General features: G+C 44.1%; 1 protein-coding gene across 1 annotated transcript in view; it reads right to left on the bottom strand.

Moving 5' to 3' along the window:
* Positions 1-26,052, bottom strand: part of HELB (DNA helicase B) — a 362,767-nt gene that overhangs the window by 288,412 nt on the left and 48,303 nt on the right. The window contains exon 3 of the mRNA XM_078676353.1: positions 322-551. Coding sequence (XP_078532479.1) covers positions 322-551 — 230 coding nt within the window. The remainder of the gene's footprint in view (positions 1-321; positions 552-26,052) is intronic.

Genomic DNA, 26,052 nt, shown 5'->3' with positions numbered 1-26,052 from the left:
CTGCATCAGAATACATTTTACATTTAATTAAGTACATATGGATTCTTTTTACTATTTCCTTTTTAGGTCTGAATGAGGCTAAAGTGAGTTTGCAACAAACAGGGTCATGTAATTTTGGTATTGCTTTTAATGTTTCACAAATAGACACAAATTCGAACATTACAATGAAAAAATACAAAAAAAACTGGGACAGATTTAGGACACCTCCTTTTTCACCTTTACATATGAATATTATATTATATGCTCTGATACCTTCGGGTCAAGATTGCGCTATATAAAACTCATTAAATAAGTAAATACATTTACAAAATGTATACTCACTTGACCAAATCCAAGCTTCCAAGGATCTTTGTTCAACATCGCTTCGATTTTTGTCAACTTAACAACTGGTGAAAATAAATTCTTCTCATTCTCCTCCGTTTCCTCATCACCTTCCTTTTGCCTTTTTGGGTTCCACTTCAGCAGATTTATAAAGAGGCGTGGTAGAAGCATTGGCAGATATTCCATTATCAATGGGAATCGAAGGGCTTTATTAGCATTCATTCCCGTGCCTAGATCATTCGTAGAAAAAGTAATGTAAGGTTTCGGTTTAGTTAAAACAATGAACAGTGCCACTGTGTCTTTCTGAGATATGAACATAACCTCATCACCCATTAGCAGAGGAAACGACTTGCACTCCTCTCCCCTCCCAGGACCTACTTAATGGCAGCTGCAACACGGCCGCACGGCAAAGGCATGCAAAGGGGAGCTAGTCTGCACCTGGGCCGCATCCAGCATCAAGAACTCTGGTCCAATCATTGCCCATCGATACTTTGCCGCACTCCTTAGGACGGCAGAACCTGGACACTGTTCCTCCAACTGCTGTCATGCCACACCCCACACCATGATAGGAGCTTTCACCTTCACCCACTGCCAGTTCTCCAGCAGCTAGCCACCCACCCACACCCTCAGGACAAACACTAACATCACCCTCAACATTCCATCCCAATTCACAAGCACCAAGAACTTCTACATCCCCACCCTACAACACACGCGATAGCAAATTACGCATGTCAACACCCACTTGTATGCATGTTTCTCTACACACAATCACTCAGCAAAAACATGAAACCAAAATATGGGACCTGCCGAGTAGTGACGCACCCGACATCCTCTTCAAGCTAGAGACCTGGCTCCACCCCTCATCGGCTCCCGACATCAATCCGAGCGGCCTACTAGATCGATCAACAGGACAGTCTTCTCAAGACGAGGGTAGGACTAGCTATCATCTATAAAGAATCCAGCAAATGCACACCATCCACAGATATAGTCACCCCATTCATGGCCCGCCTGCACTTTAAGGTGCAAATCTCAGAAAGCTACACCCTGAACAGATCACTCACTTATCGACCACCTGGACCACAACCAACCTTTACCAACCTCATTATCAACTCTGTCGCTCCGTTCACCATTGACTCCATAGCCTACATTCTCATCAGTGACCTCAACTTTCATCTGGAAGACAGAAATGTCCCTGCTCTCCACAGAACTCCTCTAAAGCTTGAGCAGCATCAGACTCTCCCAGCTCATCCCAGAACAAACACACACCACAGGACACACACAGTACCCCATCTTCAATACAAGCGAGAGCATCAAATACAACTCCACCACACCACTCACATGGACTGACCACTCCATCATCCACACTCAAGTCAACACCCTACCTAGGTTCAGAATTCCATGCAGCAGCTGGGACAAAATCACAGAAGCAGACAGGTTCAACCCCTCTCGACACAACTCAACCTAGGCCCACCTACAGACTCCCTTGCACCCATCGAACCTAACAAGCATAGCAGATGAAACAGGCAGGCCAGCTGGCACACAGAAGACCTCCAAGACATGAAACAACACTGTAACAGGTAGAAAGGAAATGGAGAGCCAGCCACGACACCACATATAGAACTACCTACAAGGTTGCACTCAGACGCTATCACCAACAAATAGGAGACACCAAGAAAAAAGAACTAGTAGACCGCAGAGAAGAAAGCTCTAACAGCTGCAAGGAGATTTTCTCAATTGTTAAGGATTTCACCTCGCCTTTAGTCACTGTCCAACATCGCTGCCTCCCAACAACTCTGAGATTAACCCGCTGCATGTAGTTCAACTCTGACGAGACTTAAGTGCTGGTCTTTGGAAACAAGACCTCAACATGGTACTCAACCTTGTGGCTGTTCGAGCTAGGATCAACACCCACACCCACACCCACAGTTCACGCAAAAAATCTAGGGATCACCCTATATGACAAACTTAACATCACGGCTCATGTCAATGCAGTGTGCACCTCTTGCGTCTACATCCTACGCAAGCTATGGAAGATCTTCAAATGCTGCCCCAGAACGCAAGACGGACCACCACACAAGCACTCATCACCAGCATTCGGCACTATAGCAACACTCTCAATGTTGGAAATCTCCAAACAACTTCCACAGAGACTCCAGACCATCCAGAACACGGCCGCAAGACTCATACTCGACCACCCACGCCACACCCACATCACAAAGTGGTACAAAAGGGGGTGGTGATGGACGGAGCATCTGAACCAATCAAACACTCACACCCAGTCAACAGATCTGGCTTTAATCCATCACTGTTCTTTAGCCCACTCTGCCACCCCAGTTCAAACATGGCCATATGCAAATCAGTCTGACCCTGACCCACATCACAAAGCACCTCAAGAAGCTTCACTGGCTTACCATTTACAAACGCAGCCAATTCAAACTTCTCATGGACACATACAAATCCCTGCACAATACAGGACCAGAATACCTGAACAGCCTCATACACTTTCACCAATCCACCAGACACCTACGCTCTGCCTCACTCTCGCACATGCAGCTGCAAAAGCGGAACTGGAGGTTGCTCGTTTTCCTACATCACACTAAAGACATGGAACAACCTTCTTCAACACATCAGTGCCTCGTCCTCACTTGAATTACACAAGAAGATGAAAACCTGCCTCTCTTGGTAGAGGCACCCTGGGGACCACACACCTTCACGCTTGCCAAGCGCCTGGATACCCTCTCTGGTGATTAATACGCTATACAAATCAACATAACGTAACAATGTAACATAACATTACATGGAACTGAATGAACAGTGAGTGCGAGTCGCGTCACCACTGAGACACTAGACATGGACATAACTTACAACTGTTGGGCATAATGTTTGAGACTGAAGTGATCTCCGTGGCGTAAATCTCAAGGAGAAATATGGATGCCTCTGCCCTTTCTCATTTGTCCCTTAAAAACTATAGCGTTTTGCCACAAAGTGATCACCACTGCAACGTTTGAAACATTGATGTGGAACATCAACGTTTATCAAAATTCCTATGAAGATATAAAAAACAAAAAAGACTACTAGACATTTTGGCTCACTTACATATTCAGTTTCCACATTAGCCGTATTGAGTGAATATACACTTTATAGATTGTTTTTGGGAAATATCCTACAAAACTAACTGCGAATTAGCTGGCTCACTTGCAAAGCTTAACCATTACCTGTAATCAGATTTTGAGCACATTTTTGGGAGAAAGTGACCTCAAAGCCAACAACGTTTAGCAGCCTCACAAATGTTCTCATTAAACATATAGTGTTTGGGAAAATATCAGTTGAAATCATTTCAATTGGTCCAACCAAGCGGTTTTACTAAAGAGGGTCAATGCATGCAAGGTTTACTGTCTAGGAAACTAGAACCTATTGCTTTTAACTATCAACTAGCATCATATGTATCTGCAAGTATGATGCAGTGTCTAGTTTAAGAAGGCAACACAAAATGTGAATTGTAACCTAAAACATCAACTGTATTGAAAAGTCAACACATTTACTCCATAATGTACTAATATGTTCCACTGAGGGGACTTGAGGTAATTTTACCTAGGTACCTTACATTTTTGTTTAACCTGCTACTTGAGAATATGGCTTTACCTGCTGGAAGTTCTCTTTAGCGGAGAGTATGTAGACTCCTCCCTTCCACTTTGTGAATGTTGACAAAAACATGTTTTAACAGTGGGGAGCGGTCCTTAAAGGAAAACTGTTTTCATTCAAACAAAAAAATATATATTTTAAAGCAATTATAGACCTGGTAGTCTGCTGACTTGAGCGGGCCACAATCCCTGTGATGGCTGCAATTCCTACTGGGTCACAATCTGCAAACTACCTAATTAATACTCATGAGGTAAGTTGAATTGCGATACACTAGGAATCAGTACTTTGTAAACCGACTTATTTGTAAGTCAGTTCGCAAATTACCACACTGGTGAGAAAAATACTGGTTGCAAATTGCAACCAGTGTTTTGAAACCAGTTCTTAGTATATCTAGTCCTAGGTTCCTTCAGCCTTCCACATAACCTGTGTCGGATAGGACAGGGAGAGGCAGGATTCATTTGTTTAGTCTCAAGTGCTTGCTACACGGGCAAAGAATTTCTCATCTTCCAACATATGTTGGTGGTTGTCGGTGTGTTTTTGCTTCTTCCAATACATGTGGTGAGTGCTTGTCCTTGAGCTTGTTTATAATAAAGTCATGATCATCCCAACTACTACATCCCAATCTCCTTCTAAGAGGGAGAGATTTGTCCTCTCCTCTTCTCATCCTGTTGCTCTTGTTCTCCAGTCGACTGACCCGGTGTCCTTTTTCAAACTGTATGTAGCACTGAGTTAGTATGTCTGCATATAAATGCCCATCAAAAACTATTTCCTTGAACAGGATCAGTGTGTTTAATGCTCTCTGAATGAAAAGACTACAGGATAGGCCCTTTTTTACATCTATCCTGATTTGATACATTTATCAGCAAAACCCTGGATTTGTGACAGATTTGGAGGGAGGAGAGGCAAGGGACTTCGAGTTGCACCCTCTCCTCCTTAGCAGGAGTGAGGGCACATGCAGAATGGAAACATCAAGGTACAAATTGGAAGTCTTCCCCGCCATGTTGAAGGAGAGGCTCCGGCACTCGATGCACCATGGTCAGTCTGGTCTAAGCTGCTGTCCTTACATGAATAACCTCAGTGATGCCTGGATTCCAAAGAGCACATACCTTTGGTGGTTTTTCACCAAAAATCAAAAGTAATGGTGAAAACAGAAGATAAGACAGTGGCAACACACTCCTAATCCCATGGTTCACTTCCCCTACCAGTAACATAAATCCATAGATCCAGCTGAATCAGTGACCTCACAAACTCTCTATAGCCATATACACACACACACCCTCCAACCCCCACACACCCTATTCACAACAAACAAAGCAAAATCTCCAAACACACCACACCACAGCACACCCCATCTCTCTACATCGCATATACCAATCTTACTGCCAACAAAACAGCAAACATCAACAGCTCAGTGAAAAAAGTATTGTGTCTGTGGCACTAACACAGCTATTATTGCACTACTTACAAAAGACAGAATCTGAGCCATCATCTTAAAGCTGGGTGGTGGGCAAGTATGCCGGTATGATCTGGATTGGCACATTACTCCTAAAGCCACAAAATGTTTGTGATCAACACCTTCCCAGACATTCCAGCCCACATTCAGCAAATGTTATGTAATTCTTGAGAAGGTATCTATTCTAGTATGGTCATGACTGTAACAGCAGGAGTAATACTGGAAACTGGCGGTGCCTTAGTAGTAATTTCCATCACGGAGTTGGTTGCTAGTTAGGAGTTGCATGTGTCAGGCCTCTTTATCTATTTGTATATTTGTCTGCATTATTTATGTCTATTTAAGTGTTATGTAGAAAAGTCTGAATCAGGTAACGCTGAGGTGAGTAGAATATAAGTGAATTGGAATTAGGAGACTTCAGAGTTGGGAGTGAAGAAGGGGCAGAGGTCTAGAGCCAGAGTCTATCCTTAAATCAGTCCTAGGTCCCTGAACCCACCAAGCAACTCAGTAAGGGAGGTGCAAATGTGAGAAAGACCTTGAGATAAATAGAAATTCAGATGAACTGCCAGGTGTATAACCATTCTGAAACGTTGAGGATACAGAGTGATTCTCCTTTTTCCCTGAATTAATATATGGAAATGCCAGGTGACACAGAACATATGGGGCACAATGAGTGTAAAGAAGACCAAAGCAAGAAACTACAGACACCTGTCTCTGCAAACATTTAGACTCATTACAATCAGTAAGTATGTAGTTCTTAGTAAGGCTATTTCTATCACCAAGTGTTATGTTCCAAATAAGTACCCCAATATAGACTCAGGTAGTCACCTAACATTTAACCTATATTCTCTGTACCATTACACTACATACCGATTCTTAGTAATGACCTTTTGCCTAGTTACGGTAATGTCTCGAGATGACATAAGTCTCATTCATTATGCATGAGGATTCTTGGAATCACAGCAGGACAGCAGGCCTACCATCTCCTGAATAATAACTATGTATAAGGGGCATTCCTTCCGTCATCCCAGTCCGACATGACACATCAAGGTATATCCCCAGGGGGTACCACTTTAAGTATATATACATCAACTCTTGCTGAGATAGTCAGACGACAAAAGGACTTCCATGCCGACACACTAATGCGAGAGGCTGAGGCTCCTGCACTGCTCCTTGCGGGGTGTCCATCTCGAGACCAAGACGGGCTCCCAAAGTCTCTCACTTCAGGTTATGGGGTTGACTTTATCCTAGAGGGATTCTTGGCTTTACACCCACATACATGCTAGGTACATTTAGGTACATCTAGATTAGGTCCCATTGTAGGAGTACGCTTTTATGACTGTCATGTATTTTATATACTTGCCTGTATTAAATGTTTTAGCACTATGGTAGAAATCTACCATCCTTTTACTCTGCTAGCTGCTTATAATCATTTATATCGGTTACTGTCTAATGGTTGTTTCAGCATACCTATTTTACACTAGAATGACGCTCATTCAATAAATGCTTATTGAAAAACTTCCCCACCGTTTATTCTGTGTATCTCTATGAGACAAAGTGAACACGAGTGACTGAGCGAAAAGTAGCACAGTTTCCACGATCCTTGATGGGACAGGGTTGTCATGTTTGATAGTTGCCAAGGACTATTCTCTCCTTAGTAAGAGGGGTTTCTAGTGGCACTGTGAGCTAGCTGGTATACAGGCTAACATACCCCGCAGGGGTGTATAGAATCAGTTGGACACCAAACCTAGAATGTATGTTGTTTCAACGCACAGAACCTATATAGGATTATAGGAACTACACGACACAAGAGCTGTTGAATATGGAGTTTTACTCTGTTAAACTATGAATTGCCTATAAACTTGAAGTATTTATAATTTCACGAGGCATACAAATCATGTTTAGTGCAGCCATGAATGTGGTAGAGAGATGTAAATAATGCTAGTGCCCAGCAGCAGGAGAACCGCTGGTTAAGAGGTAGACCCCAATGTAAATGGTGCCAAGAGAACCCCCGGGGTTCCACAATTTTGGCAGCAATGAGGCAATAGATGTATTCCCTTGCTGTCCCTGAGAGCAGACACTCTGGGACTATAAAACTTTTTTAAAAAGTGAAGAATGACTGCAATGTGTTGGGACGTGCTTTAGTGCAGTCTCGCTAAGTACCGCTGAGACTGTCCCTACTTCACTCTTAACATTAATCCTTATGCTCACCCTGATCCTAAACATAACCCCAACCCTAATTTCTCATTTACATTAACCCTAGATTAAACCTAAAATTAGCCCTAAGCCTTCCCCAACCATTAACCTCACCCTAGGCTTAACCTAACTCTGAACCTAACAACAGCTTTTAGACTAAAAGTGCAAATGTAATGTTGTCTATGTACTGATGTTGTGGATTCAGTGTAGTGATATGTCTTGATGTTGTTCACCAAAGTAATTCTTTGTCGATTAAGTGGATTCTTTGTAATAATAATGCACCTAATGAATCACTTGGCACACCCATACTTGTTCAACTACACCCAGCCAAGATAACACAAGATCACAAAAGAGACCGTCACTTACCAGACCAGAAGAAAATATAGACACACTCAGCAAAAACAACATCCAACATTAGTGAGAGTAGTTGCAGAGAATCATAAGACATTATGAGCGGGGGTGGCCAGCACCTGACACAGAAGCGCACCGGTATCAGCACAATTACACACTAAGTGCTTGTTAGATCAACACTGCAGCACCAGATGAACCAGAGACAAAGGTGAACATGATGTTGGGAACACAGCCCATCTCAACTGCCGGATCAAGCCTTGATAGGACTGACCTCAACTAAAGCCAACAGCATATGCTTGCCTATCAAAATTGTGAACAGAGCCCCACACTCACTACTGACAAATGTACGTTAAAGCCCGATCTGGTTATGCCCGAAATTAGCCTTTCAAATTTAGTGTCTGTCAAAGTCTGCCAAAACCTACTCAGCCAGACACCTCTGGGCTCTATGCATTACCATGGAGTTTCCATCAGCCAATTATGTTTCCAAATGGTAAGCAGCAAGATGGCACCTGCCTAAACCCAACGTGTGAGTTCAACCTGGCATTAGGGCTGATAATAATCACCTAAGAAATGTAAAATTCTGGAAAGGGAAATAGCTGAACTAGAAGACAGGACAGAAGAGGAAACCTAAGAATCTTTGGACTATCAGAAAACTCTGAGGAAGACTAACTCTTGTGTCAAGTTCTTCGAATCATGGATACCACAGGCATTTGGTATCACTGAGAGCAAAAGGGGTACCCACAGTCCTCATGAGACCACTACACAACCCAAGCAACCAAGATCAATACATTTCAGACAGCTTTGTTTCCAACACGCAAAGACCATTTTGAACCACAGGAGGAAAGTCAAAACAATAGCAAGGAATGGATCTAAAATTGGCATTTCACAGGACTAATCTGAAGCAGCTATTAATCGGAGTGAAGGTTCCTAGCTTACAGAGCAACCTTAAGATCAATGAACATTACATGTAGGCCTGTCCAAAATGAAAATAATACATGAAGGAAAGATCTTTAGCTTCAACAAACCTACTGACCTGGAATCTTACATCAAGGATCAACAACAGCACAAATGGACGCTAACCTACAACTTTTAATCCTTACTTAGATGAGTAACATAAATGGTCACCCAACTAATATTGTCAAGACTTTATTCTGATCTAGACACTCTTCAAGGCCTAGGTTTCTTCGGACCTGAAATCTGGAGCATGATAGGCGTTCAGCAATGTATTTGTACCCTTCATAATACCTTAAGAGTCCCTACTTATAACAAGCTTTTCATCTGACATTTAAAATAATCAACACAACTAATCACCACCACTAGTCTGTTTAGTATTACTCCATTCTGAGGTTAACCCTACACTAATACGGTGCCCCTCTTCTTCTGGAAATCAACCTACTGGTAACTTGTAATCTTTTTTAAATTGTTTTTATTGATTTTTCTTCAAACAAAGAGAGATCTAATTAGAACAGGCACGCCAAGTCATGGTAAATTGTAATCTGTAGGCAATCTGCACCAGAAGTTAAAGTCACATAAGCAGAAGGTTTCAGGAGAATATACTAAATGGGATGGTCATGCCATACTTACCGTATTTATGCAACCCCCTTGTCCTGGTCTATTTTTGTGCCATGCTCTTTAAAATATGTCACTAAAATCTGACACTGACTCACCAGATACTTATGGCAGTAAACTGTGCACTACTCCCAAATATAAGCACAATGTACTTTTTCCCATCCGCAAAAAGGTTCACTGTACCTTTAAACACTAACATGTTAACACCCTCATTAAGGGTCAAATAACCTCTTTCGGATGTCAAGAATTTACTGGTCGAACACCCAACCTTATTTGCAAATCTAATATAAAGGATGAAACAAATGTGTAAATGTATTACTCTGTATATGGCATTTTTAAACATTTTCTTTCTTTTAAGCTCTCCATTATTAGCTGTGAGCTCCACTTGCTGGCTTTCTGAGGCCACCACTGTTCCCTGTTATCGTAAAGAGGGAGGCGGGAGAGGCTGGAGAGGGGGTGCTGTGGCTTTATTTGAGCTTTATCATTATTATTACTATTATTGTTTTAGTCTCATGCCTATCACTATCTTCTACTCTATCCTGTGCTTTATCACTAACGTCTACCCTTCTATCCTTTCCTTAATCCTATTCCCTCTACCACAACAGACTATGCACAACTCCCTGTGCATCTTGTGGGGGGGATGAAGGGGGGTGGCCAGACCCCAGAATCAGAGACATATATATCATACTCTCAGAATGAGGTGACTTCCAAACTTACGTAACCGTTTTAAAACACAGCAATGTCTGAGAAACGTTTAAAATATATTTCACTAAACACCAAGGATCTAAACCACCAGTTAACAGGAGGAAACTCCTAGACTATTGCTACAAACTAAAAGGAGATTTCATCCTCTTCCAAGAAACATAAATTGGCATGGCAGAAGCCCAGAGAAAACATAACAGTGGAGTACTAGACTCTGCCTGAGAACATGGGTTTATCACACTTCTCTCCAAATCAGCTAAATTAACAATTATTAAATCCAACTGTGAGAGCAATGGAAAATGGCTAATCTCTAAACTTAATACAGGAAATACCACCTTTTACGTTATCAACATATATGCCCCTAAGAAAGATGATCTATCATTTTGTAAAAACAAAATTATTTTGGCATTCTATTAGGTGGGGACTTTTATCTCCCTCTTGACCCAATCTCATTGACCAGATCTGATCCTGTAACTATCGAGTCAACAAATCTCACACACAGCTAAAGCATCTGCTCAACAAACACAATTTGAATAACAAGTCATTTACAAATTCCCACTGGTAGTCAATATACTTTCTATTCACACCCACATATCACTTTAATAAGGATAGGCTAAGTAATGCCAAAGCATCCAACTCAAAAATCGAACCTATATTAAACTCAGACCAAGGCTGTATCTCATTAGATATAGACACTAGCATACTACAAAAAAAAAAACATTAGGACATTGAAAGGTGACTTAGTTAATGACCCTGAGGCCAGAGACCTCATCTCCACTGGTATCTAATATTTTTTTAACAGAAAACAGAGCAGGTTTTCCATCTCCAGAACTCATCTAGGATGCCATGAAGGCCACCATCAGAGAAGCCATGATAGGTATCATGTCTAAAATTGAATAAACCAACAAATAAAAAACTCTAATCCCTTGTTTCAGAAATAAATAAATTAGAAGTGGAGGTAATACAATTCAGAGACACCTAGGTCCTATTAAAGCTTAAACAACTAAAATAAGAGCAAAGATTTTTTTTTTACGCGAGTAAGTCCACAAATGAGTCCACGATAATAAACAAAAAAACGTCATACCCAGAAGTAAAGCAGAGACTTCCAGCTAATTCAATCTAGGCCAGAGGGAGGAGCCAAGATGGCCGACAGGACGGACGTGTAGGCTCCCGGCTCCGCGAGCCTTCCACTCCTGCATCGACATCCTGCTGTTTATCCTGTGCCTGTGTCGCGATGTAACGGCGGATTAATCGCGCAGTTTTCGGCCGCGTTCTTCCGAGGTCTCTGCCTGCTTATTTCATGGAGAACTCGCTTCGTTGGCTATCCTCCGTGGCTGCCCCTGGACCCTGTGCTGATCTCCGCCGCTGGGCGCTGATGTAACGTTGTCGATTAGCAGATCTGAAGAGGCGCGGACACTTGAGGTAGCGCTGTTGCTTATGGAGGGAGTTGGTATACATCCTTACCGGTGAGGCGAGATTCCCTACCTGGCTTAAGTGTATACTGGCATGGCGGGCTCCCTTCTCGCATCGCTTTTCTTTGTTCCGCTGCTGCTGGGCTGAGCAGCCTCCATCTTGGCGCGCCCTCTCGGTTGTTGGTCGCCTCCCTTCACTGAGGTGCGGGGGCTCGCTGAGCGCCGCTCTGGATTCCGAGCCGTGCTCCTGCCGGCGCCCCGGACTGAAGTTCCCAGGTATCGATGTCCCCTCAATCCTGCTATTGTGGATTCCTTGTCGGAGTGGCGATGGCGCCGGTCTTCCATGACGAGGAGATGAGTGCTTCCTTGTCCCCAGGGCGTGATATTCTGCCTGGTCTTGAACGATGTACAGATCCGACGGCGTCCGCTCATAACGCGGACTGGCTGGGACCGCAGCGGGTCCCGACTTGCGGCGACATCCTGTCAGCTCTTGCCGACTTAGGGGCTACATTGCTGCGACACACTCGAGAGCTGGATCGGAAGATCACGGATGTTACATCGGCACTGGGGCGACCGAGGCGTTCTAGCTCCCTGCTACCTCCACTTACTCCTGCAATGGATACGTTGTTTCCACTTATGTCTACAGTGAAGCGGACTGTACCTGACTATCATGGGTTGTGTTCATCTACCGACGAGGCTGCAGTTACACTGTTTCCCCCCACTCTGAGAACTGAGACTCTGCAGTTACCATCGCTACTATTGTTTCGCTTGCCGGCCTCTCAGGTGTTGGTCCTACTGGCTGCCTTTGCCTCCGGAGCCTCATTTCCACATCGGGGACGAGTGTTTCATCCTGTGATCGTGGGGAGGCTTGTCTTTTTGGACCCTGGACTGCTTGGTAACTGGAAACATTCATCTCATTCTTTTATGCTTCTTCTTTGTGGGGGGCGGCCATCTTGTTCCTTTGTTCTGCTTTCGGTGAGCTTTCAGCAGTGGCCATGTTTGGTGGACTTTCAACGTTCGGGCCAGGGTTGATGGTGTTCTTCCCGTTAATTTTGTTCGTTTTATTGGCGAAGACCCGGACTGAAACGCTTTCCTGATATATTTTAATTCGCTGTTTGCCATGTTCTTCCCCACCAAAGGTTGTAATTGATATGTCCTGTTGTTGATCCTGGCTGGTGGGGTGGGAGCTCTGTGCGGGCGGTGGAGTCCGGGATTAATTGGTTCTGACCCTCCTCAGATTTTCGGTACTCTATGGGAGTATTAGCTTAGGTTATTCCTTTCTTACTCTCATACTTCAGTATTTTTGTACTTCTGTCCTTTTTCTTTCTTCTTCTTTCTTATTCTATATTTCGGGTTTATTGGGCGACAGACACACTGCTGGGGGGGGTAGGCCGTAGCCTCTGCATGCGTGTAGGGTGGGGGGATGGGGGATGGGGCTTTCGTTTCTTGGTTTTAGTTTCTATGGTGCCTTTTTGTCTCTTTGTTTTGTTTCTCTTTCTTTATTCTATCTGGGTCTGTGTTTGGGGCTGCCGGCAGGCGGGTGGCGATGTTCCTTGGCTAGGTTGTTGATTCTGATGCCCTGCTGCATATGCTTTGATCCGCCATGCCGCCTGGAAAGACTTGCCTTTTGGGTTGTTAAACTTTATGGTGACTTGGTCACTAATGTTCTGTCACGCCTCCACAGACTCTGCTTTCGTAGTTTGTATTTTTTGTTTCCAATTTAAAACTGAAAATCGCCCTTAATAGTTGCAACGTAACATTTAAAATTAACCTTCATAGCTCCTGAGGCATGGTATCGTGATGATCTGCTGTGTAATTTTAATGCTCGTTTATGGTACTACTATGTGTCTGTGTCGCCATATTGCATGCCCTGGTGCTTTAACAGTATCCGTGGCCGGCCTGATGGTTGTGGGCCCGTATTTGTTCTTTTACCAATGCACAATAAAGGTTTTCACAAAAAAAAAAAAAAAAAAATCTAGGCCAAAAAATATATATATATGTCAGCCATCAAGGACACAACACGCACCACACACACAGACATGGTACACATTATAAAAGCTTTTCATACATTTGATTCCAGCCTCTATTGTACAGTCCTTCCCATTAACAGAAATGAACGTGAAAACCATATCAATAAACTAAAACTCCCATCACCGAGTGATGAAGCCTGCAGTCCACCTAATAAAGACATACAAAACTCAATATTGAAAGCCATCCACACACAAAATGGGGGGAGCGTGTGTCCCAGATGGCTTGCCTGCCTCCTCCTACAGAACCTTCCAAAGTTCAGTAACCCCTCTTACATGACCTATACTTGTACTTTAGCTCCACAGGCAAAATTAAAAGGACTGCCACTGACATCACTTTAGTGGTTACCCATAAATAAAGGAAATTATCTACTGATCCCAAGAACTATAGTCCATATTCGCTTTTAAATGTGTACCTTGACATATGCGTTAAAATACTTGCCTTTGACTAGAAAGGGACTTAGCATATCGAATACATCCTACACAAACCGGTTTCTTGAAAGGAAGATAAGCATTAGACAACATCAGACTATTCAGTCACATCCCAGAGAAGGCAAAATTTCTATGCAGTCTTTCAACAGCCAAGGCACTGGGCGAAGAAAAGGCCTTAGATAAAGTTTCCTGGATCTTCCTGTGTTCAATGCTTAACAAGAGTAGTCTGGGATATTAATATACATGCATGGCCATGGTGCTATATAACTAATCAACTGCCTGTCTTAGAATATATGGAATTAGATCTAAATGTTTCCAATCTGGCACAGGGTACAAGACAAAAATGCCCTTTGTCACCTCTGCTTTTCCTAGTCAGCATCGAAACTTTAATAACTGCTACTCAATCAAACTCAAACATCTAAGGGATCGGATCCCATTCCATTCCAAAACACAGAAAACTGCAGCCTACGCAGATGATGTACTTCTCTTCACTGAGCAGGCTCATCGGGCCACTGCAGAAATCCTCACAAATATAAGTAATCACCCTGAGATCTCTGGATAGTCACTAAACCATGAAAAGAAAAGATCTTTGTGCTAAATGTTTTGAGTATCCCCTCCCTATTTCGATCTATCAGACTCAAATGGCTAAAATATCTTGGTAGAGAATTCAAAAAGAGTCTAGAGGAATCCAGAACCCAAATTAAGAATACATTATTCGAAGAAAAAAAAAAAAAATCAAGAACCACATAGATGCTTGGTCACCTATATTTATAAAGTGTTGCAGCGGATAGAATGTGTGAAGATGATGATTGCATTCCAAATACATTTTATAACCAGCATGTTTTCACTATACTTAGCTGAACAATTCTATAACAATAGAGACAAATTAATATCAGACTTCATCTGGAGAAACAAAAGAACATTTCCATCAGGGAACTACAAACTAAAACATTTTGGTCTGCCTAATTTCTTTAGCTAGAAAACAGCTTTCCTAGTAAAAGAAGCATGCTGGTGGCTGGATGTGGACAATGCTGACCCGCAACCATGGTGAACAGCAAATGACATAAAAAATAATCTATATGTCCTGTATGTTCCAGTAAAACAACCGCCTTCTCAATTCCACACTCATATAATTTATTAAGAGACCGTTAAGCTGCCCTAAAACTACTGGATACGAAATTCATGAAGAAATAAGAGGATCAGAACTGGCCTCCCTATGGATTAATGCCAACCTTACGATAGATAACAAAAAGGTTCTCTGGTAAGACTGGGCAAACAAAAGAATAACACTGCTTATTGACCTCAATCCTGTCCAAAACATATAATCCTTTCCAATGTTCCAAGATCAATTTAAACTTGACAATATTGTTATAGAATCAGAAATTTAAAGCAGTAATAACCAAACTGGACAATCCACTTCAAATCGACTTCATCGACTTCCAGAGGAAAATAGCCACACAAGGTTATCTAGCATCTACATTTTGTGGACTATTATATAAGTACAACATATTAGATAATAGCACCAATTAAAAAACATGGGTATCTATATGCTCCGAATAAAACATCCCCCACTTATAAAATTAAAATAAGGTTTAAAAAAACACCCTCTGATGAGGATGGGGAGTCTATCTTGAAAAAAGCATTGTCACAAAATGTCTCCCTTGCTCTATTAGTGTAAACTCTGTGCTTTGCACCAATGCTTCAGGACACCCACCAAATTGCAAAAACTGACCAATGTTGAGAATGCCCCAACCCTAAAACTTAGCTAGAACACAAGTTATTTAGTTTTAAATACATGCAATCACTATGGTCTGAAATCAAACAGAAGATTCTTGGCGCCATTGCTCGCCGAGGGAGACGATAGCCACGCCCATCTCTTGCTGGCCACGCCCCCTCCGCAGAGATAAATAGGGCGCGCTGATCACGAGCGCTGCTCTGTTGTTTGTGCTACTCCTGAGGCGAAAAGCCGGGAGGTGTCTACTGCCTAATTTTAAAAATTGTATGCTGTGTGTTTGCTCGTTTAATACTTGCTGATCTGCACATTGTTTTTACTTGACACTTACCTGATTCCCAGAGCAGCTGAAATACTAGCTGTTGGGAAACGGAATTCACTCGTTTCTTGGCGCCATTGCACGCCGAGGGAGACGATAGCCACGCTCATCTCTTGCTGGCCACGCCCCCTCCGCAGAGATAAATAGGGCGCGCTGATCACGAGCGCTGCTCTGTTGTTTGTGCTACTCCTGAGGCGAAAAGCCGGGAGGTGTCTACTGCCTAATTTTAAAAATTGTATGCTGTGTGTTTGCTCGTTTAATACTTGCTGATCTGCACATTGTTTTTACTTGACACTCACCTGATTCCCAGAGCAGCTGAAATACTAGCTGTTGGGAAACGGAATTCACTCGTTTCTTGGCGCCATTGCTCGCCGAGGGAGACGATAGCCACGCCCATCTCTTGCTGGCCACGCCCCCTCCGCAGAGATAAATAGGGCGCGCTGATCACGAGCGCTGCTCTGTTGTTTGTGCTACTCCTGAGGCGAAAAGCCGGGAGGTGTCTACTGCCTAATTTTAAAAATTGTATGCTGTGTGTTTGCTCGTTTAATACTTGCTGATCTGCACATTGTTTTTACTTGACACTCACCTGATTCCCAGAGCAGCTGAAATACTAGCTGTTGGGAAACGGAATTCACTCGTTTCTTGGCGCCATTGCTCGCCTAGGGAGACGATAGCCACGCCCATCTCTTGCTGGCCACGCCCCCTCCGCAGAGATAAATAGGGCGCGCTGATCACGAGCGCTGCTCTGTTGTTTGTGCTACTCCTGAGGCGAAAAGCCGGGAGGTGTCTACTGCCTAATTTTAAAAATTGTATGCTGTGTGTTTGCTCGTTTAATACTTGCTGATCTGCACATTGTTTTTACTTGACACTCACCTGATTCCCAGAGCAGCTGAAATACTAGCTGTTGGGAAACGGAATTCACTCGTTTCTTGGCGCCATTGCTCGCCGAGGGAGACGATAGCCACCCCCATCTCTTGCTGGCCACGCCCCCTCCGCAGAGATAAATAGGGCGCGCTGATCACGAGCGCTGCTCTGTTGTTTGTGCTACTCCTGAGGCGAAAAGCCGGGAGGTGTCTACTGTCTAATTTTAAAAATTGTATGCTGTGTGTTTGCTCGTTTAATACTTGCTGATCTGCACATTGTTTTTACTTGACACTCACCTGATTCCCAGAGCAGCTGAAATACTAGCTGTTGGGAAACGGAATTCACTCGTTTCTTGGCGCCATTGCTCGCCGAGGGAGACGATAGCCACGCCCATCTCTTGCTGGCCACACCACCTTCCACGTCACTTGCTACCACTATAACTCATGTGCCAATACCGGAAGCGCAGCGGACGAGCGCAGCGGGCGCGCCGATTGCGCGCCGAAGGCGCGCTTAAGGCAAGCTCGTCTGCGCTCGTCCGCGACGAGGATGCGCCTAGCGCCACTTACCCTGCCCAATCCAGCCCTCAATCCCCCTGCTACACCCGGGATGCACTGCTCAATCTACGAGGCTATGCGCACGAAGGTAAGCTCACCTTTGAAGAGACTGCTTCTCCCTTAACTGACTTCACCCACAAGGGCTTAATCGTAGGAGGTCTCTTGAATGTTAGATCCCTACCAAAGCATGCCACTGAAATCAATCTCCTTATAGAGTCACACCATCTAGATGTACTTTTTTTAACGGAGACCTGGACACATGCTAATTGTGAGACCGATTTAGCATCTGCCTGTCCTCTAAACTTCAACATTCTACATCTCCCCAGACCCAAGGGCCGCGGTGGCGGAGTTGGCGTCATCTTCCGAGCCTCTTGGCAAATGAACACCATTGACATAGATCCTGTACCCGGAATCGAGCTCTTTGGTCTGACTATAAACTGCCACCCAGGAGTCACCTTTACGGTGATCATCTGCTACCGGCCGCCAGGGGCATTTTCCATCTCGCAACAACAAGCGCTCCTTACGATCATCACTAACATGGCAACCTCCCACAACAAACTTATTATATTAGGAGATTTCAATCTCTGGCCTAACGGCAGCCTAGATAGGCAGCCTAGATATAGGTTTAGACAACCTTCTGCTGTCCTGTGACAGCGTGGGGCTTCACCAATTGATAAAGGACCCCACCCACTCCGCAGGCAATCGTCTTGACCTTATTTTTTCGAGTCCTGATCTAACTCAAGTAGGCGATATTTTGCCTATGAGCTGGACGGACCACTCGCTCATTAAACTTTACATCACCAACGTCACAATTAGAAAGCCCAAGAACTACTCTCCACCACAATTTTCTTATCGAAACTGGAAAGCTCTAGAGAAACTTAGCACCACCACTAAAGTCTTTGAGGTGCAGGACAGTTTCTCTTCTACCAGCTCGGTGGAAAACAATTATAGATCCCCCAGCTCGAGAATTATCTCCATCTCGAACTCGGTCGCCCCTTTAAAACTCTGCAAACCCAAAGGTAGAGCACCTGCTCCCTGGTACAATGATTCCCTGAAAGCCCTCAAAGCAGCCTGTAAACAGGCCGAGAGGAAATGGAGACACGGATACTGTGACAACAATAAAGCCCTCTGGAAAAACTCACTCCATGACTACAAATCTGCCATCGCAGAGAGTAAATCGAACTACTACTGCTCCACTATAGCTAACGCTGCCAACAGCCCAAAAAGTATATTTCAGATCCTGGATAATATCATACATCCTGACTGCGTCAAGAACTCCATTCCCCCATCTCAGACCCTCTGTGACAACCTTGCTCAGTTTTTCACCGATAAAATTGAGACTATCATCGGCAATCTGGCAACGCCCCTGTCACATAACCACGCAACCCCCCCCCCGGAGTTGGCTCCACCAACCCTGACTCTCCGAGGTCACTGTGCCCTCCGATGAACAGTCTCCTGGCTTTCCCCTTGATCTCTCAAGCAGAATTTGAGAAATTGGCACTAGCCATCACCTCGGGATCTCCCCTGGACCCTTTACCCCCGAAAATCTGGAAAGCATACGGGCACGAGTTATTCCACACCCTTCGGATGATTTGCAATCAATCTCTTAGCTGTGGTTGCGTCCCTATCCCATGGAAGCAAGCGCTCATCACTCCGCTACTAAAGAAACCTACGCTGAACCCAGAATGCCTCTCCAACTTCCGCCCCATATCACTTCTGCCATTTCCGGCGAAGGTGCTTGAACGTTGGGTCAGCAATTGCCTCTCAACCCACCTCGAGCAACATCACGTTCTGGACGAATTCCAATTTGGTTTTCGCCCAGCCCATGGCACTGAAACTGCAGTGCTCACTGCCATGGAAGAGCTTCGAATGCGTGCAGACAGGGGCCAAGCTGTGGCCTTGATCTTATTGGACCTGTCTGCCGCATTCGACACTGTCAATCATGGGACCTTGCTTGAAAGGCTGAGAGAGGCAGGGATCGATGGCACGGCCCTGCTCTGGTTTCATTCCTATCTCAGTGACAGAAAACAGGCTGTATCCCTCCCCCCTTTCCAATCGGTTTTCTCCCCTGTCCCTCACGGTGTTCCCCAGGGCTCCTCCATCAGTCCGATTCTTTTCAATGTTTACTTGAAACCACTGGTCACTTTAATTAAATCACACAATATGACTACAGTAAACTATGCGGACGATACCCAGCTCCTTTTCTCTTGGGAGGGCGAAGATTCCATCTCTTTAGAAGCCTTCCATAACTGCCTAAGAGACACCGCAGGCTGGTTACACCGGAACGCCCTCCAGTTTAACTCCTCGAAAACCGAGGTTCTGTTCTGTCCCGCGAGCCGCATACCCCGCCCTCTGCCTGCTGAGTTTTGGCCCCCGGAAAACACTAACAATCCGCTACCTGTTACCAGTGTTCGCAATTTGGGCGTCATGCTAAATCACCAACTGAGCATGGAAACGCAGGTTTCAAGAACAGTCGCCACCTGCTCAGCCCTGATGCGCTCACTGCGCAAAGTCCTGCCTTTATTACCACCTTCAGCCAGAGCATTGATAGTCAGGTGCACTGTTCTCAGTCGCCTTGACTACTGTAATGCCCTCCTGTTTGAATCCCCTGCGACATTACTGGACAGACTCCAACGAGTTCAATCAGCTGCAGCCAAACTGGCTCTTGGCTGGACCAGGAGATCCTCGACCACCGCTGCCTTGGCCGAGCTGCACTGGCTTCCTTTGAAGCAACGTATTGCCTTCAAAGTTCTTTGCCTGGTCTTCAAGGCCCTACACGGTGTAGGACCTAGACCTCTCCAACGTCTGTTCTCGTGGTATATTCCCACCAGAAAACTTAGGTCCGCAACCGCTTGCCTTGTTAAAGTACCCAGATGCAAGAAGGCCAGGATAGGAGGAAGATCCTTCAGAGTAGCTGCGGCCAAGTTTTGGAACAGTCTGCCTGCCGATATTCGTCAAATCCCTCACCTCCTACCCTTCAGGAAGCGAATCAAAACATGGCTCTTCCCCTCTAAGTTCTAGCTCACCCCTCTGAGTCCGCTTGCCCTTAGTTCACCCTCTCGCCTGAAAACCTCAGGAGTAGTTACTAGCGCCAGGATACCTGCCAGGTGACAGCCGCGCTCTATAAATATTTTAAATAATAATAATAAATAATAAAATAATAATAATTAATAACATTGTATACTCTAAAATTACACTAGATTTTCTGAACATCGTCACTGGGCCATGGTTGACCAAAACTAACCCCAAACGCCAGGGGGCTGCATTGCACAGAGGTGTAATGAGGCTATGCCTCTTTTTACACCTCTCTGCAACGTAGGCCACTGGCGCATTTGCAGAGGGGGGACTAATTCCCCTTGCATACTGGGGGTCCCTGGGTCATATCTGCCCAAACGCCGAAATTCCGAACGATTGAAAATGACTTTTCTTGAGAAACATTTGGATTTGGATTATCATGTCCTATACTTTGGAATTTTTGAAAGACTGACTTTGAGGATGATATAAATTACTCAAGTCTGCCCGAATTGTGTGGGTAAAATTGATACCTAGTCACTTTGAATAAGAATGTACTTACGTCTCGTCTAACATTTGGAAGAAATATCTAGTTATATGACAACAGGATACCGACATAACTTGAAGGAAATAAGAACGCCCTGAAGAAGTTCTGTTGTACAGAACGAAACGCGTCAGCTGGCTGTGGTACATAAACGTAAGGAAAATAAAAGCATTTGAATATACAGCAAGATTCAGCGCTTCAATAAGGACTCTAAGTGATATGATTTGATTGGACTTATTGTGCAAGTGGTGCTGTGCCAAACTTTGGAATATTCTCCACTACTCTCTACTACTTACTCTCTACTACTCCACTACTCTCTAATACTCACTCTCTACTCCTACACATTCTCTACTACTCACTCTTTACTACTCACTATCTACTACTCTCTACTTCTCACTCTCTACTCTCTACTACTCACTCTCTACTACTCATTCCCTACTACTCACTATCTACTACTCTCTACTCCTCACTCTCTACTACTCTCTCTACTACTCACTCTTTACTACTCACTATCTACTACTCTCTACTTCTCACTCTCTGCTACTCACTCTCTGCTACTCTCTCTACTACTCACTCTCTACTACTCACTCTCTACTACTCTCTCTCTACTACTCTCTCTCTACTCTCTACTACTCACTCTCTACTACTCTCTACTATTCTCTCTCTGCTACTCACTCTACTACTCTCTACTACTCACTCTTTACTACTCTCTACTAACTCTCTACTACTCACTCTCTACTGCTCTCTACTACTCACTCTTTACTACTCTCTACTACTCACTCTCTACTGCTCTCTACTACTCACTCTACTACTTACTCTCTACTACTCTTTACTACTCACGCTCTACTACTCACGCTCTACTACTCTCTACTACTCACTCTACTACTCACTCTCTGCTACTCTCTCTACTGCTCTCTACTACTCTCTACTACTCACTCTCTACTCTATTACTCACTCTCTTCTCTCTACCTCTTTCTCTACTAGTCTCTACCTCTCTACCTCTACACCTCTACCTCTCTCTACACGCACACATATACACATATATATATGCATATGCATTTATGTATGTGTGTATATATATACACATACATATATAAACATATATAATCTGCATATCTATATAAATACAAATATAAATGCATGCATACATATACATATATGCATACATATGCATGTTATTTACATGAAAGTTTTAAAAACACTAAGCTAAAAAGCCACCTTATTACAAACAGAATGAATTAAACTTAAACGAGGGCGAGATCTATTGCATTTTAATGCTTGTTTACTTTGGTTCCATCAAGAAGGGATTCAGATGTGTCACACATTTGCCATAAATTCTGAATGTTAGCACTCTAGTTGCTCATTAGATCACTGTAGTAAAGATACTGCTCACCAGGGAAGTCTGCTGCTAATCATACTTTCTATTTCTATGGCAAAATGAACCCCCTCATTTTGTTCCTTTTTAAATTAAATGTTTTCAGACTTACCACTTCATTCCAATCAAGATGGCTTGTGGTGTGCCATACTTTTGTCATAAGTAAGACTGTTAGCGCTCTAGTTGTTCTTTAGAACACTCTAGGAGGCTGCAGTAGAACACAAAGGAATCGACTGACAGTCTCTGTCCTTGTTGGAAGTACATGTTTACTGAGAATGTCAGACTTCATTCTCACATGAATGAGAAAGATAATGTGAATTTACAGAAAATATACTTTCAGTTTAGCTTATAGATCCCCTTCCAAACCACTGTGGGAAAAGCATGAGATAATAGTTTTCTTTCAAACATGATTCATGATATCCCAGCAGAAGGCTTTTTCAAGTGGTAAAATCACCTTAGAACACACCACAATTCCTACAATGAGTATGGTACCATCAACAAATGATTTATAATGTAATTAAAGTCCTAAAACCCTCTATTAACTACAATGCTTTTTAATGAGGTGCTATCATTTATATTGGTCCCAAGATGGCTGCCAACACTTCTTAGATGAAGTGCCGACAGCCAATCAGATCTCACGATGAGATGTGTGGTTAGGCTCCGCCCAGATATATATGTGTTTTTTAAGTTAATTTTCATAAAAACCACTGGAGCAATTTTCACCAAATATAGCAAAGGCACTTCTGCATAGCAGTCCCTACAATTTTGCCAAATTTGGTGTAATTCCGTTCAGCGGTTCGGGCTGTAGCCTTGTAAGAACGTCCTATGGAAATTAACATAGGGAAAACACGTTTTGGGACCCCCCTTTTTTTCTCAGCCCCCACTTCGCGAATCTCCCCGAAACTTTCAGGGAAGGAGCGCAGCGGAGCTGGCCACAATTTTGGAAAATTACACGCAAATTCCTCAACTGGCGCCAAAGTTATTCCCAATAGAATGTTGCAGATTTCCTATGGTAGCTAGGTCCTAAATATATAAACCTACTGGCTATCGCCAGTAGGAGATATATATATATATATATACACACACAAAGCAGACCCACATGGGAGATATATATATCTATCAAACACACAAAGGTTAGCCCCAAGGAGAGATACCACAGGCAGATAATGTAGTTCGTTTAATATCGTTGAGCAGCCTGCATGCAGAATTTCAGCAAAACCGGCAACACCTCATAAAATGGCCAAACGCGTTTCAGGAACTCTCTTCCCTTCGTCAGTGGCGTAGGTGCAGTGAACAACAAAGCAGGGATACTTGCGCACATAACGTTTTAAAGAACCCGCCCCAGTGGGCGTGGCCATCTTCACAGCCTCCTGGTCCTCGTAGTCCGCCAAGGTTCTCCCATGTGGGTCTGCTTTGTGCACACTCGTTTATGCAATACATATACCCAAGTGGGTTGGTGACAGTCTCTGTTGAAAAGTTCTGTCCTGCTTTAGAGCTGCCCAAACACGAACAGCCTGCCTCCCAAATGCCGATTCCAGGTAGGTTTCAGCGGGGCCCGCAAACAGGCAGTGGGCGTCTCTCCGCGGCTGGCAAAGCCGCTATTTATCAAACACACAAAGGTTAGCCCCAAGGAGAGATACCACAGGCAGATAATGTAGTTCGTTTAATATCGTTGAGCAGCCTGCATGCAGAATTTCAGCAAAACCGGCAACACCTCATAAAATGGCCAAACGCGTTTCAGGAACTCTCTTCCCTTCGTCAGTGGCGTAGGTGCAGTGAACAACAAAGCAGGGATACTTGCGCACATAATGTTTTAAAGAACCCGCCCCAGTGGGCGTGGCCATCTTCACGGCCTCCTGGTCCTCGTAGTCCGCCATGGTTCTCCCATGTGGGTCTGCTTTGTGCGCACTCGTTTATGCAATATATATACCCAAGTGGGTTGGTGACAGTCTCTGTTGAAAAGTTCTGTCCTGCTTTAGAGCTGCCCAAACACGAACAGCCTGCCTCCGTAACTTTTGCTTCTATGCTTGTTTCATATCATTGTTTACCCGTGCGTCCTGTTTCTTTAGGCGCATGGGCTTTTATCTTCCATAAAATGCTCTGCCTACTCCCGACGCGTCATGTGACCAAGCTCCGTCCGCGGAGCGAAACGCGTCAGGGAGGGCACTTGCTCCGACACTTTTAAAATAAAATTTTGCACTGCTGACACTTTCACCGGTGTAATGGCGTTCATGATCTAAAACTGAATTGATTGTGGAGAGGAGGTCTGCGCCCGTTCATGACTGCAGCGAGAAGCGGTCGGGATTCCTTTGATTTCCATTGCCGGGATTTGGTTGCTTCCGGTTTCGTGGACCCTCCCATCCTTTGAGGCACAGCGCTCTCTGCAACCAGCAGCGCCTCGGCGTTTTCAAACTACTACTCGGTGGAGTTTTGTTTGCTGTGCCCCCCGCAGTCCGAGAACCTGTTCAACTTTATTGCCTTCGGTGTCCTGACCCGGTGAGGTGCTTCGGAATCGAAGAGGTCGGCTGACCTCCTGGGATCCTTGAGGCGGAATCCGGTAAGGCACCTGGTGTGCAATTTTGACTTTCATCTACGGAATTCAAAGCCGGTTTGGGAAATCTTCAAAAAGACATTTATTCTATTTAACTAAGCCATTCAGCAGTCTATCGGCGAAATTACAGCCATTTTACTTGTGTTGAAACATGTTATCCAGCGACGCGCTCAGGAGTAGGGAAACAGCGGCAGAAGCCCTTTATGAGAACCTACCAGCTAACACGACAACAACATCACATGAAAGTCGTATTACTCCAACTAACAGCAATGTGAGGGATTTGCTTAAAACATTAGAGAAATTACTCCGTAGTGAGTTATCGAAATGGTGGGAGAAGAAGTCCCTTGAGAAATATCTTGAAGCTAACCGCGTCCCAAGAGGCTTGCGAGTGTTAATTGTTCCGACTTGTGAAAATCCTGACCCAAAGATGCTACAAGAATGGGCGGAAAACAATCTACAATCATCCAAAAATATGTTACTGATTATAATCAAATACGCCCATTCAGACAGAGAAGCTTTACTGACTGAAATAGATCGGGTGAATGGATTATTGGAAGCTACAGGTGAGATCGAATTAATCAACAACACCCGAAAAGAAATTGATCAGAGACTGACCAAGTTGGAACAAACTATCCAAGAGCGAAAGATTCAAAAATTCGCACGTGATAAGCAAGATTATGCAACTGGTCGCATCTTCACCTTTGCGAGAAAATACGATTCATACAAACGCAAAGCTATGTCGGTCCAGCAAAAACCGGGTGCAACATCTGTTCAAACAGCTAGCACAAATTCTGCTCCTACCAATGATGATAATCTATCAGTAGCATCTTTTAGTGGGTCAGAAGAGAGTCTAACAACCACAGCTGCAGGTCCCACTGATTTAACCAACTTTACAGTGGTGGATGAATTAAATTTTGTCAGCGAGGACCGGAGGTACTCTCTGCGCTCACGGAACAATCCTCAACCAGCAGGCAAAGCGGCAGTCAAAAACGCCGCTGC

This window comes from Lissotriton helveticus, chromosome 1_1 (genome assembly GCF_964261635.1).
Source record: "Lissotriton helveticus chromosome 1_1, aLisHel1.1, whole genome shotgun sequence".
Classification (NCBI taxonomy): domain Eukaryota; kingdom Metazoa; phylum Chordata; class Amphibia; order Caudata; family Salamandridae; genus Lissotriton; species Lissotriton helveticus.
The sequence above is the reverse complement of the archived record's forward strand: the minus strand, read 5'-3'. Positions and strand labels throughout refer to the sequence as shown.